Source organism: Neolamprologus multifasciatus, chromosome 7, assembly GCF_963576455.1.
Source record: "Neolamprologus multifasciatus chromosome 7, fNeoMul1.2, whole genome shotgun sequence".
NCBI lineage: Eukaryota > Metazoa > Chordata > Actinopteri > Cichliformes > Cichlidae > Neolamprologus > Neolamprologus multifasciatus.
In genome coordinates this window covers 23019531-23034418 of record NC_140445.1, presented here as the reverse complement: position 1 = coordinate 23034418, position 14888 = coordinate 23019531, and the positions used below count along the sequence as shown (strand labels likewise).

The 14888-nt window shown below is 42.7% G+C and overlaps 1 protein-coding gene across 1 annotated transcript in view; it reads right to left on the bottom strand.

Moving 5' to 3' along the window:
* Nucleotides 1–14888, bottom strand: part of LOC146514251 (mediator of RNA polymerase II transcription subunit 13-like) — an 88164-nt gene that overhangs the window by 7510 nt on the left and 65766 nt on the right. The window contains 17 exon segments of the mRNA XM_085165844.1: nucleotides 90–269; nucleotides 489–1212; nucleotides 1215–1259; nucleotides 1261–1368; nucleotides 1371–1419; nucleotides 2072–2250; nucleotides 3495–3712; nucleotides 3852–3948; nucleotides 4158–4279; nucleotides 4391–4469; nucleotides 5967–6180; nucleotides 6307–6963; nucleotides 7122–7226; nucleotides 7330–7486; nucleotides 7596–7760; nucleotides 8953–9159; nucleotides 11093–11238. Of these exon segments, the coding sequence (XP_085021970.1) occupies nucleotides 90–269; nucleotides 489–1212; nucleotides 1215–1259; nucleotides 1261–1368; nucleotides 1371–1419; nucleotides 2072–2250; nucleotides 3495–3712; nucleotides 3852–3948; nucleotides 4158–4279; nucleotides 4391–4469; nucleotides 5967–6180; nucleotides 6307–6963; nucleotides 7122–7226; nucleotides 7330–7486; nucleotides 7596–7760; nucleotides 8953–9159; nucleotides 11093–11238 (3452 nt within the window).

Here is a 14888-nt window from a genome sequence, read left to right as displayed (position 1 = left end):
AAGATATATATTATGGCACAAAATATACAGGTAAAATTCAACACAAAGCGCTAGCTGTTCACGTAAACACAAAGAATGCATTGACTCACCATAAGAACCTCTCCCGGCCATCTTATGAAACTGCTGCCAGGTGAGCGGACCCTGAACATGCTGGATGTTTTCCCAGGTCCGTCCTGTTCTCTTTTTCTGGATGGCATCCTGCAGGAAAGGCTGCAAAGACAGCAGCATACGCACCATATCCTGTGACGACAACATGCTCATATCCACCACTTTCGAGACACACGCACATACACACACAGAAAGTGTACAGATGCACAGGCGTTAACAAGATTCTGAACACCAAAGAAATACATAAAGAAATACAAAATACATCATAGTTTACATATAAAAGCAGGCCAGCATGCATAATAAATATCTTAATTTAAGGGATTTATCATAATTATTTATCATATTAGTCGACTCTTTAGAAGCCAGATTGCAATTCTTACCATTAGTGTGAGGCCAGGAGTGGAGAGCGGTACTTCTGACAACAGATAGATCTACTTTCCCTCCTGTGGGGTTATCCACATACTGAAGTCCCTGCTCCAAAGCATTGTAGCAGGCCGTACAGGCATCACTCCCATCTGCCCACTGCTTTTCAGACATCCAGCTCTGGAGCAGTGCCCCTTTGCGGCCGTGGCAGGAGCACCTCAGGGGGAAATGAAGTGAAGCCAGAGAAGAAATTGGGTGGGAGCACTGTTCCTGTAAAAGGACCATGACCGCAGGAGAGGCAGGCGCTGCATCCTGCGGTCGCTTGGCCTTGGAGTCTCCCATAGTCGGGTCCCGTCTGGAAAGTGCTAACCTCCTCTCAGCTGCTCGCCCTACTTCGGAGGTTCGACCAAAAATGTCGAGCTCGTCCTCCAGGAAGAGGCCTGTTCCGAGGGCCAGTCGCCTGTTCACGATGGCGCTGAAGCCACACATGCAGCGATACTGATCTTCACCAGTGGAATCTGGGATATAAACCCCCACATCTGCTCCTTTGACATTCTGGTTGCAGGCACAAATACAGCAGCTGTCAAAGTTGCGATCCTTGAAGACACTGAGGACAGAGTCTGAGAGGAGGAGCATTGTGTACAGGCTGTGGGCCTCAGGCAGAGACGGGCCCGGCCGAGCTAGGGGCTCTACAGAGCTGAGAGGCAGGCTTGTAGAAGGGGTGGAAAACTGGTGAGCTAAAGCTCAGTACCATCCTGCTTTACTGAACCCTGTCCAGAGCTTGCAGTTGTTAATACCCCGTGGTGTACGTGGAGTTCTTGGGGTGGGCACAGAGAAGCGTGGGGTGGCAGGAGATGGGAGGATGCCAGTAGTGGTACTGGTACAGGCAGTAGCTAGCCACTCATCTGCACATAGTCCTGGTCAGCAAGGGGAACACTGGGAATATTTCTGGAAAAGAATCGAAAACACAAAAACAAAATAGTGAGACAAACAAGATTAGTGTTACTGTCTGGAGGCATCTCTTAAAGGTCGTGCACTTTGTTCCAAACACAAAAGGAAATCCTCAAAAAGTAAGTGACATCATGCTTAGAGCACTACACTCTTTCCAGTGAGGCTAAAAAGTGCCCACAAGCCATCCTTTTAGGAACTGCATGCTTAAAAAAACCTTTAAAATTGAACTCATTAAGTATCCTTGGTAGATTAAAATCCTTGCCGCCAGGGGTCAGCGTTTCACCAGTGTTGCGATTGTTTTGGATATGTGCTTTTCTTTAAACTACCCATTTTCCCCAGGTTCCCCCCCCCCCCCCCCCCCCCCCCGGCCATCATTGCAAATAAGAATGTGTATTAATGACCAACCTGGGTAATTAAAGGTTACAGTGACAGGTACAAGCTAAAACTACATGAAAGTAGAGCTGGGCCCTAATTCTCTCCAACACAATGAACAGATGTTCTACACATAAAGTCAAAACAGTTGTGTCTTTGCATTCTGTTGACAGCTTAATTTCAGAACCTTTAAACCGTTTAAACAGTGATTTATAATTACACGACAAGCACAAGATGAAAGTCGTTTTACTCTCTAATGTGATAACTGATTACTCACATGTATCCATCCTTGGTGAAAACAGAATTCTGGGGATGCATGACCGTAGGGAAATGTTCCATCTTGGGCAACAAGGACCAGGAAGGACGGTAATAACACTGTTCAGGAATCTTGAGTGGTGGAAGATTCTGGCTGGGTAGGCAGGCTAGTGGAGCAAACATGGAGGAGCCTATCAGCGGCTGGACAAAGAGAGGAATAAATGTTATTTACAAATATAAAGACATGTTTCAATACGCTGAATAATGGTTGAAGAGCAGAAGTTGAGGAAAAGCTTCTTTCTACTGTAGGTGCAATTAAAAGGGCTATTTAGAAACCAGGCTTGCAAATAAATCAACTAAGACAGTATTTTTCCAGATTTTTGGAAAAAACAATTTAGTGGCCACATTATTGAATGTGTGTCCCCAGCATCGTTAGCAGTCCCTACCTCGAGTTTCAGAATTGTTGCTTATCTACTAATCACAGATTTTCAAATTATAAATACCTCCTGAAAATCACTGACATGAATAAACCAGTGATTCCACAAAATTAATGCCTCCATCCAGTTCAGTTCTGCTTATCCAGTTCAGGGTCACGGGAGGCAAAAGTCTACAGTCATAAATCTATATGCTAATTTTCTTGAAAAGCATAAATAATTTCTTGAAAGAGCAGAGAACTGCGGTTTTTAGCAAACATCCCCTGTCTGTGGTACTCTGTTGACTATTTAAAGCAACAGGATGGCTTGGGGAAACTACCCATGTTCATATTAATATGTTTTTTAGAGCAAACAGAACAGTGACATTTTCTCAGCTTTAGCTGCGTAACTGATATGTTAGCAAGATATTCCTCAGTGATCTTCTGTTTGCATTAGGGACTGCATTAGGATTCTAAGAAACTGTTAAAAGCAGATGTTCTCCTTGAATTATTCACACGTTTAAACATTCAATAACATGTCATAAGAAGCAGGATGATGACAACCCTTATCTGCTTTAGATCAGTATGTATGTCAACTCATCATGAAGTCATATTCACTCAAATCTAATATTTATGTATTTCAGTCTTCCTTCTCATATCGAAGCTGCTCTAACAATATGATTTGCTTGGAGTAACTTGCTTGTGTTGTCAAGAAGATGCACTCAGTACGGAGCAAATGCATTCATAATGCATATGATTAGCATTCCCAGCTCACCGAACCTGCAGTCAGTACAGCTCTCATTAACATTAAAAGGTATTAGTGAAACACTTCCAGTGTGATATGAGCTAGCACCAAGTCAGCCAAGTCAGACATTTAAATAATAACAAGTAAAATGGACAATTTATCTTATTTCCATCCATCTGTGCACTTTTCTAAATTGATGCCTGCTGCAAAAAGCTAATGACATGTTTTCATACTAGAGATCAATTCAGAGTGTCAGATCTAACAATCTTAACTACCGCTTCTCCTCACCTTGATATCCTCCTGCCTGGGACTACCAATGTCATCCTCCACCTCCATCCTGTGTTCAGTCAGCTGGGTGGAGGCTGCTGTAGGAAGGTGGTCAGCTGGTCCAGTGGGCGCAGGGGGCTCTTGACTAGGGGTGTCCCGATAGGTCATGATGGGAGAGAAGGCTGGGTGCTGCTCTAGAGAAGGCGGGGTGGGAAACATCCGCTGGAGATCTGCTACTGCTGAAAAGAAAAAGAGATGGACAAGGAGACACAGAGAGCAGGGGAGGTAAATAGATGGTGAGCGGAATTAAGAATATTTAACACCAAACTGAGGAAGCTTTTGAGATTTTAAAACTAGATACTCATCAGAGTGACTCACTTGATGGATAAGGTACTGCAACTCTTCCTTCTTTTCCAATAGGACGATCTTCTGTTGACACTGGTACCTTAGTTGAGTGCTGGTTTGGGTAAACAGTCTAAAAAGTATTACAGGGTAAGTTATCTGACTAAAAACTTTATTCTTTAAAATTCTTAAATCGTTAACTAAAAAACTGTTTATTTTCTAATATGATGTTTGGAGTTTTGTTCTTTTGTTTATTTCAATTTAAATCAAAATCGAAAATTACACAGTGTCATAACAATGTTAACATTGTTACAAGAATATAGATAGAACATTATATTTTACCCCTGGGTCTTCATCGTCTTCATCAAGTATGTTGTCTAGATCAGAGATGTTGACCACTAGATCTATTTCTCTGGTCAGAGAGGGATTGGTTTTAGCAGCTCCGTCGTCCTGGCCTGATTCGTCTAAAACAACACAAAACATCGTTAGACTGAACAAAAATACTCATGTGTGACATGAATTGCTGTTTTGTAGAACATGTAAATTATGTTTATGTCTGTGATTAGGAACCCCACCTGATTTTGGAGCAGAGTTAAAAATGGACATAGCATCTTTTCCATCAGTTAACGCTCCATTGCTGGTGATTTCTTCTCCCTAGTGGAGGGATTCAAATAAAATGAGAACATTCGCAGGTTATGTTCAGCACAGATTCAATAAAATATGTCGAGAGCCTCATTTCATTATTATAATGTACGCTTTGTGCTACAAAATGCCTCATCCTGATAAAATGCCACATTCTGTAGCAAAGAACACAAAGTATTAGCATTTTAGCATTTTCAATATTAATTGGCAGTTTCTTCCTGTTAAAAGGGAGTTTATTCTTCCCACTGTCACCAAGTGCTTGTCATGTGATTGATGCGGTTTTCTCTGTATTATTGTAGAGTCTTTGTCTTATAATTTAAATTACCTTGAGGCAACTGTTGCTGTGATTTGGTGCTATATGAATAAAACTTTATTGGATTGAATTAAATAGAACCTACTTTGGTATATCTCAGACAAAATGATGGGTTAAAGTTTACTGTTCACTCTCCATTTAGCTTTTTTTGACTTGTCCACCCTACTAGTGGCTTATCCAAGTCTTTAGCTGCAAAATGCTCTGTTATGTTCACCCTCTGGCTCACGGTTGTTAAACTCATTTTACTACATGAGCTGCATATATTTAAATTTGAACTTAAGTAGAGTAGACTTCTAATAACGTATAAAGGCTATAACCTATATACCTTTTTTAGTGTTAGGAAGCGTTTCAGAAGTTCATTCTGGAAATGTTTGGATTTCATGAACTAGTTTTCTAAAACTGGTACACATTAGTGTTTCTACATTTGACCAGCCTTAATAAATTATACAGTCATGTTATTGTAGCAAATCAGCAGGATCAGAGAGTTACAGTCAAAGATATACATCTGTAAACTGAACTTACTTCATGTCTAGTCCTAATTTAAAAAAGATTTAATTAAAATTTTTTCTTTCAATTCAAAGGAAATGCCCATTTTCACTGTAGACCCATACTGAATAAAATAGAAAATTCTCTATTAATTCATTCTGTTTGATTTTTTTATGGTGGGTCTATTACTTATTTAGGTGTAATAGACCTGGCAGGTCAGCAGTGAAGTCTATCGGTACGAAGGCTGTAAAAATGACGACGATTCAGATCTCTGGACCCTCAGTTTGGACTTTCATGATCAGTGATCAGTTTGAGCTTGAAAACCAGAGGAAAATCTACATTTATACTTTACGTCTTTGCAGTAGTCACATTTTGCAAAGTGGAATGGATGGCCTGATTTTGACCGCTGGGATGTACCTTTGAAAGCCCAGACCTGGTTGATAACTATGTCTGCTGTTTGGGTGACTGGACAGATAAGATTGATAGCTTTATTTGTTTTATTTTTTACTCTAAACAATTACCTGTTTCAGCACGATTGATGGCAACTGTAGAACTAAATTAAACAACAAAGCTACTATGAGACCTCCTTGCATACAAGTGGTCATGCAATCCATAATTAATAGATAAATATTGATTTTAACCACGTTACATTTTCCCTGAATCCAGTTTTTTTGTTTGTATTTGTATTTTCAAACTGTGTGTTGTCCTACCTTGGCCTTCTTGCTGGGTTCTCGCCCTTGACCCTTTAATCTCTTGGAAGTGGAGAAAGTGTACTCAATGTCTCCTTCCTTAAAGTCATAGGGATCGTCCCCATTATCCCGAAGTGCCTCCACACCTGGCTGCTGGAACAGGCCCAAAGTTTGGATGTGTTGCCTCACTCTCTCCTCTGAGATTTTAAATCTCTTGTGCGCCTGTGCGTATAGTCTAAAGGAGACAAAAAAACAAGGTTATTCTTCTGCGTTCTCATGTACCATACAAATGCACTAAATTCCCAGTATTTTCAGTATACTTCCAAATATTATTTCCCCAACACTGGTGCAACTCTCCTACCTTTTAAACGAAGCTCCCTCGATGGTTGTGTCTGTTGTCACTTCCTCTAGTTTATCAATGGGGAGTTCAGAGGGTCTAAAGTCAGTCTTATCAGTCCTGGGAGTCCTGAAGCCTCTCCACCAGCCAGCCCCACTCTCCCTCTGCCTCAGCAGAGCTGCATACACAGCTGTCTCGCTAGTAATCACCCCCAATCCTGAAGCTCCATCTTGACAGACGGGCATATCCACAGGCCCATCCATAGCCTCTGGGTCTTGTACCCGGGGATGCGGGCTAAGAGTGGGTGGAAGTGGAGATACTGGTGAATGGAGAAGGGACTCGGGGGCTTTTCTGCCATTGGAGTGGGGCTTGGAATACTTGCAGGTTGGCAGAGTGGCCAGGGACTCTATGGGTGGATCCAGCGCCACGAGGCCACCGAGCTGGGGCCCTCCTGGAGAGTCCTGTTCCAGAGGACTCTCCTGTGTGACAGACAGACGATGGTGGAAAGGAATAACAGCTGGCCTCTTGGACTGTTTGTCACCCTTTTCTGTCTTGTCACTGGTCTTGTGTTTGGGCAGGGAGGGAGTGTATAATGATGGGCCAGAAGACTGAGTGAGGTTGGCACTAGTTTGGGAGTTGGCAGTGGACGTAGTGGTCAGATTCGACTTCTGCTGCTTTAACCTGAAGCAAAAATAAATAGCAATCTACTTAAAATTCTATGAAAAGACTTCCAACTAAATTATATACCTGAAAAGTCTGTTTTTTAAACGCATCAGCATGAAAACAAGAACACCTGAATCTAACACATTTGGAACAGCTTGGGTGCAATTCTGGAGTACCTAGAGCAGCTGCAGGGTGCTCTCGCTCCCAGATCGTTGAAATCCCACGTGGTAACTCCATTTGGCACTTCCTTTCGAGGCGTTACTTCAGTTGACTGATTCGGTCTGCGGGGAACGAACAGATCCATGAGGGCGCCAGCTCAGCTGCATCACTGCACTTCAATTATAATCCAGCCAAAGCCAGGGAGTAAACTCCAGATCTACTTACACATGTTGAGGCTGGTTGAGATAGCACTCCCTCCAGGCCTGATGGACCACCTGACAAGTCAGCTTCTTCCCAGAATGCTTTGGGCTGATGCTGGTGATACTCATGCTGCTGTCTGGTGTGGGCACACTCGAGGCCGAGGTTACGAAGCCACTGTCCGCTGAAAAAAAAGAAAAAAAAAAGAGTGAAACACCGTCAATGTAAAACTGTGTAGTTTTAACATTTCAGCATGTGTGTATAACGCTGCGGCATGTCTGTGTCCCTGTTACCGGAGCATGGCTGCTCTGGTGATGTTGGTGGCGTCAGTGGCACGCTGCAGTGGTTCAGCTCTTTGTTGAGGCCCTGAGCTGTGGGAACAGGTGGAGGCTGCTCCACTGGTAGGTCTCCTTGGGCAATTAGCACGAAAGCAGATGGGTAGGTCATTCTTACTCCACCTGAGAATACAAGAAAAGAGGATCTGCTGTTATAGGATACATTTAAACACTGGCTTAATTTTTTAAATGGGCACCATTTCTAGATATTGCTAATAATTAGCCTTACATAAATAAAGAGGCTGTATAATGTCTGTTGCTTTTCTGTTAATGTAATTACCCACTTTCGTACTCATCGGTCATGAAAACATAATCAAATCTAAAATCCTTTTGTACTCACTCCTTCAGTATTATTTCTGGCTTTCCTCTTTAGATGCAAAGCAGTTTTAATTGTAATCAGGTCAAACCAAAGCTGTGGAATCAGACTGATTAGACAAAGCTGTTAGAGTAACTCCCCGGGGTTTTCTACCTCAACTTCACTTCACTATTCTTCCTTTCTGTCAGTCCTGCTCTCTCCTCCCCTGCCTTCCAGTCACTTCCTGACTTCTGTTCTTTGATAACTGACTGTAAGGATCATTGCAGTATAAGCACCTCATCCACTAATACCTCAGCTCAAACTGCCTGGGAGTCTACATGAGGACAGAGGGTAATTAATGTGATGCTGATCTCTTGGTGTTTGCTCTAGTTCCTTCTCATTCTGAAAGAACTGCAGTCCTCTTTACTAAGTACTGCTTTCTGGTAATATTTTATGCAGGATATGAGTTTCATTGCAGACTGACTGCACAGCAAAAGTTTTTTTCCTTCTTTTTTTTTTTTTTGCATTGATTAGGTGACCCTGAATCCTCCCTTAGTTATGCTGCAATAGGCCCTGTGTGCTGGGGGTTCCCATAATGCACTCAGTGTTTCTTCTTCACTCACCTCTTTGACTCTCTGTTTATACACCACTCTGCATTTAATCATTAGTTATTATTATTTTTTGGCTCTCTTTCACACCCTCAGCAGGCCTGTCTCCCTCACCTCACCCCCCAGACAGTCAGAGCAGATGGCTGCCCCTCCCTAAGCCTGGTTCTGCTGGAGGTTTCTTCCTGTTAAAAGGGAGTTTTTCCTTCCCACTGTTGCCAAGTGCTTGCTCACAGGGGGTCATCTAAATTGGGGGTTTTTCTCTATATTATTGTAGCATCTTAGCCTTACAATAAAAAGCACCTTGAGGTTAGTGTTGTTGTGATTTGGTGTTATATGAATAAAACTGTACTGAATTGATTTGCATACCATTTTATATCCAATGTCTTTTTTTACCACCATTGCTTTTCCATACCTACAACGACCTCCACCGCCACATGACTGTTGCGATCGTAGGCCTGGCTTGTTTCCTCTTTTTCCTTCTCTCCGCCTCCCTCTTTCTGCTGAAGTACCATGGGGTAGAAGTAACTCCACTCCTCCATCAGCTTCCGCACTGCTGGATCACTCATCTTATACGCCTGACCTGTAAGAGTGCCGCTCAGACCGTACGGACTCAGGATCACTGCATAGATAAATTAATAATGTAGAGAAAGAAACAAAGTTCACACATCAGTAGCTCTGAACCATTTTATTTTTTTTTCTGCATTGATTTTTATTTTCTTTGCACAGCAAACCTTTGGTGATAACTGCAATGCTGAAATACTTACTCTTGGTTTGTGCTATTTATACTTCTACCACTGGTGGAATTGGACTTTTTACACTAGCGAATCTCAACGTTACATTTTTATACATATAACACACAAGAAGAAGCACCTAAAATATAAGATATTACTTTTAACGAAGCAATCTGAAAGTACAGTATGTAAAATACTTTGTAACCAACGGGATCCTCACTAGGCTATTTAACCTCTCCCCGACTGGTGCCACTGTTCCCACCTGTCTGAAGGCCTCCACTATCATTCCTATCCCCAAAGAACTAGTATAGACAGCCTCAATGACTACAGACCTATAGCCTTTACGTCTGTAGTCATGAAGTGTTTAGAGCAGATAATGTCTCAGCACATCAGAGACTGTCTACCCCCTGTCCTCAACCCCCACTAGTTTGCTTACAGAGCAAATTGGTCCATGGAGGATGCCATCACCATCACCCTTCACAGAGCGCCGAGCCATCTGGAGAACAGGAAGAGCTACATGAGGATACTCTTTGTGGACTACAGCTTCCTAACCAGCCGGCTTCAATTAGTCCGAAGCTGAACGTCCTTAAAAACAAAGAACTCATAATCGACTTCAGGAGGCACAGACAGGTCCACTCCAATCTGATTATAAAGGGAGAACAGGAATCTGTCTCCACCTTCAGGTTTCTGGGCACCCACATCTCTGCTGACACCAACAACCTGCTGAATAAGGCCCAGCGATAGCTGCACTTCTTCAGTGTCCTGAGGAAGAATAAGCCTGACCAGAAGCTGCTGCTGGTCTTCTACCACTCCTCAGTGGAGAGCGTGCACTCCTGCTGCCTGGGTGTTTTGGTACACAGGGGCTACAACAATGAAGGGTGCTCATACAGTGATTAACACAGCCCAAAAAGATCACTGGCTGTCCTCTGTCCCCCCTGGAGGCCTTCGCCAGATCCTCCTCTCTCAGGAAAACCAGGGCCATCACAGGTGATAGCATAAACCCCACTCACCACCTGTTTGACCTGCTGCCCTCAGATCGGCGCCTCAGGTCAATCAGGTCCCACACCTCCAGACTCTAACCCTAACACCCCAACCCTTCCACCATTTGGACTGTTAACAAACACTGTTAACAAAGCCATGGTCTGAGTAGCCCCCATCACTCAGGCCGCTCTATTCAGACCAATTCTTTCTTCTATTGTGTGCCTGTTTCTTGTTTTTGTATATAGGATATATATGTTTATATTTTATTCCAGCACAGTTGGACCACTGACAAGAAAGGGCTAATCTATTCTATTCTAATTACATACTGATTTGTACAATGCACAAACTAGTGTCACACTCACAAGACCAAAAATAACTATTATTATTATAACAGATTTTGCTCATTCATCCAAGCAATAAGCAGTCATGTGTCTTTGTTATTACAACTGTGCGGTAATACTAAAAACACATGACTGAACCACACTGCTGGTCTGAGTGATGTTTCATTATTATAAACAGCATGGGCACAATTGTTTATTCAGAAACAACTCTATGGGCTACCAACAGCGATCACTTTTATTTCACTTAACTGTGGTTTCTTGAAAGTGAAAGTGAAAGCAAAAGTGTTCAAGTGTAAAAGATTCAAATGCTTCCTCTCTACCTGTTGCTGACTTGACAGGCACTGTCATCTCATTTTCCATTAAGGAAATTAAGAGACTTCCATTTTTACATAATAATAATCACACCTCTGTTGGACATATATCGAACATGAGGATTGCTTTGTTTTACATGCATAAGCACTAGAAGAAAAAAACCAAAACATCGGGTTTGTGGTGTTACCCTGTACTGGTGTGATGGAGGTCTGCGCGAGACGGATGTGGTGTTCTGTGATGTGGTACGCAGGCTGGTGCTGGGCAATCTCCACACTTGTGCACACGTTGCTCTCTCCATGGAGGAAGAAGGAGAAGGAACACGACAGGTGTTCGCTGAGGAGAGACGACAGTGAAGATTCAGATGATGGAATCAGGGATGAGCGTAAACAGCGTAGAAATGTGGCAGCGCGCTCACTGCGTGTGAGTACGTGTGTGTGAAGTGTGCTGACCACAGAGACATGAGAGCGAGCAAAGGTACACAGCCTGAACAAATAACAACACAGTTCACACGGTCCATTTTAATTACATGTAAAAAATTTCAGTGTAAAGCAATTAATTTTAAATTCAATTACATCATTACGTTACTTGAGACTGAATAAACCCAAAGATTGGATCTTGTAGAAAAAATGTTTAAAAAGTAAAACATGAAGTTGCCTGCCTTTTAGGCCACAGAATAACAAATGAGAGCATTTCTGCAAATAGCAATTTAGAGAGCAGCCTCAGAATGGATCTTGGTAAAAGCCTCACTGAGCTCCACCTTCATTGATCATCTTCATCAGTTACCAGATATGCTCCTTATTGCAGGTATAAATCCTCATTTGCTTATGAGTGATTGTGGTGACTACATGTTTACATTATGCAGCGCTCTCTTTATTACACAGCCTGGGCATAGTTCATCATATTTTTCTTTTTTTTTTAATCACAGAGGATAATTGCTGGGGCCTTATTACAATCTATGTACCAGTGGGCGGGCTGGACATCATCTCAAGTACCTCGACAGCTTCACTGATGTATATTTTTAATCTTTAAACTTCCTTGCTACCTTGGTTTATAGATATCAGACTGACAATAAAGTCAGCAGGTACTGTAATCTTCTTGCGATTACCCTGCTGCCTATGCAATATCCCTTCTGCCCCGAGGGAGCTTGACCTCCATTTGAGTCGTAATGGATCATCAAATTCAATAAAATGGCCAGCTCCACAGTCACTCATTTGGGCAGAGCTTAAAACGCAGTCTAGGGAGATGGCCTCCAGATGGCGCTGAATGCACCCTAAGACAGAGCAGGCCAATTTTTTTTCCGCTTCATAAACATTCCTGATGCTCCTGGAGAAAAAAACACACATACCCTCCTAACAGCAGGTGGTTTGAACACAGGTCTGCACAATCACAGGAGAAGAGCAGAGCTGAAGCACATGCATATGCATGCACTGGGCTGCGACAAACAGGCGCACAGGCGCATGTCGCCTCCACACCTACAGGCGCTGCCCCACTGTCTCCCTCATGCACGCACGCACAGACAGACAGACACACACAGTTCATCATCTCTGCAATTCATATCTCTGCAAGACATGACTCAAAATGATTTCAATGTCACTGTCCTCCAACCTTGTCCTCACTGCATCATCCCACCATATGAAGAGCTATATATAGCTGCATGGGGAAGTTCAGGCAAACAGCTGCAAGTCATGAATACCGCTCATGCACATACGCAAACAACTACAATTATCACTGAGGGATCTTTAGTGTCTCCACTCTTACATGCTTTGATTCTGAATGTGTTCACTCTTTCACATAGTTTCAGCACTTGGTTGGATTAGTAAGTTTTTATTTATTTATTTATTTATTTAAATATTTTATGGTCCATCAACTGTCTGATTGGCTGGTTGACTCTTGATTGGTTAACTGTACACAGTCCTGCACAAATAAAATAAGGCTGTTGAAGGCTGTTTATTGCCCTCTTATGCTTGTAATTTATTTTATATCATTATTTATATATACACAAAAATATGACTCCCTTAAGGACTCTTATAGACAGCCGAGACCTAATCGCAGGGAATCACTATAGAGAAATATCTCTCTTTAACTATCTGTCTGTAACTCAGACATTGATCCAGCATAATTAAGGGCTGGATCCTTCTGATATCTCAGCTCAATTTACTGTGCACTGATACTGACTTGTTCACAATGGGGCAGCCGAGTAAGTGCACTCGAAAAAAGTGAAAACGTTGCAGGGAGACGAGGAAATATTTGCTTGTGCAAAACATGCCGACCGATAAAGCAATCAATGAAGCCAATAACTAGTGCGCAACAATTGCAACAAAGGAACTCTCGTAACGGCAATAAATATGCGATCATATGCAAGTCAGGGAAAAGCAGAACTACAGAAAGAGCATCAAGCTGTAGGGCTGACGCAGCTGGGAGATTGATGCTCCCTGTCCTTTTACAAAGGGCATTTTCCTGCACAGTAAGCGACTGTGAGTGTGTGTGGACGCACTGGGCTCCTTGCATCCTCTGGGGCATTTGTGCAGTCGGCAGGCATGTGTGTGCAAGAGAATGGGAGACAGAGATGCGAGGCAGCTCTCTGTGCTGGGCTGTATGAGTACAGGTATTAATAAATGAAGAGGAGTGATGGTTGAGACTTGCCTAAGGGCTGACAGTACAGGAGGAGAGATAGAGAGAGGAGACAGAGAGAGTGAGAAAGGGAAGGCTGAGAGTGGGATGAGAAGAAAGAAGCGGGAGCGTGAGGGGGAAGAAAAGGGAAGACAGAAGGAGAAGAAGATGGAGAGAGCGAATTAAAGCCGTGCATGGGTAAAATTGAGACAAAAGGGGGGGTGGGGGACGGAAGGATGGAGAGGAAATTAGGAAGACAAGGAAAAGAAAGATGGAGTTAAAATGAGGAGTGAGAGCAAAACAAGTGTGTGAGAGAAAGAGGAAGAAGTGAATAATTCAGCGCCACACTCTGCAATTGCTGCACACATATCGATGAGATCAGAGTTTTAATGGGTGGCTACTGAGCATACTTTTATGGTGAAATCAATCAGGAAATGTAGAGTCAGACAACACAAAGAGACACACCGCACACTGTTTGTGCGGTTTCATGTGCATGTTATGTGCCCACAATAAGAGGTAACGGTATAAATGTAGTTGAAGCGAATGTATTATGTATGTGCAAACATGCAAATGCCTTATGCATGCAGAAAGTGGCATTAAATGCAAGCACAGCTAATGCAACAACGACAACACACGGTCTAAATGCTGCACGCGTGTTTGAAGGGATTGTGTTTTGGCTCGTGTGACAACGTGTGTCTTTTTACCCGATCACAACAGTACCAGCCAGCCAGCCAGCAGGGAAGCTGGTTAATGTCTGACATGCATCATGGACTTGACACAGACACACACACACATCTGTGCATATAATCACATGCACACAAAATAATAATGTTTATCTCGGTTGTTGGGCTGCTCTCATGTCTAACCCAGGAGACACAAAGATAAAGCAAGATTAGATTAAAGGAGATACAAAGCATTAAGCATTACAATCACAATGCGCAAGGCACAAAAGGCTCCTGTTTCCACTCTTAGATGCAAAGCCCATGATGTGATAATTATGTTTAGATATAATCAATTGTAGTTACATGCACAAAACACACATATCAGTATTTTTCTTAAGATTCTCTGAAATCTAGAGGGATTAATCTGCACTCATACTGTTTTGTCTGTTACCAGCAAAACTGAGAGTTAAACTAACGGTTACCCTGTTCCTTCTCACAGTCTAACCTTTCCCACACAGTTGCACGAGTGTACACATTCCTCTGGTGCACACAGGCCACTGTGGAGGATGTTTGCACTCCTGTGAGCTCTTGTTAGGAGCGTGTACACACACGCTCCGAAAGTCCTTTCACTGCTGAATTGCTGAAATTACGGCAAACAAATCTAAACAAGCCACCTACCATGCATAACGCATAACAGACTCAGGCGTATGC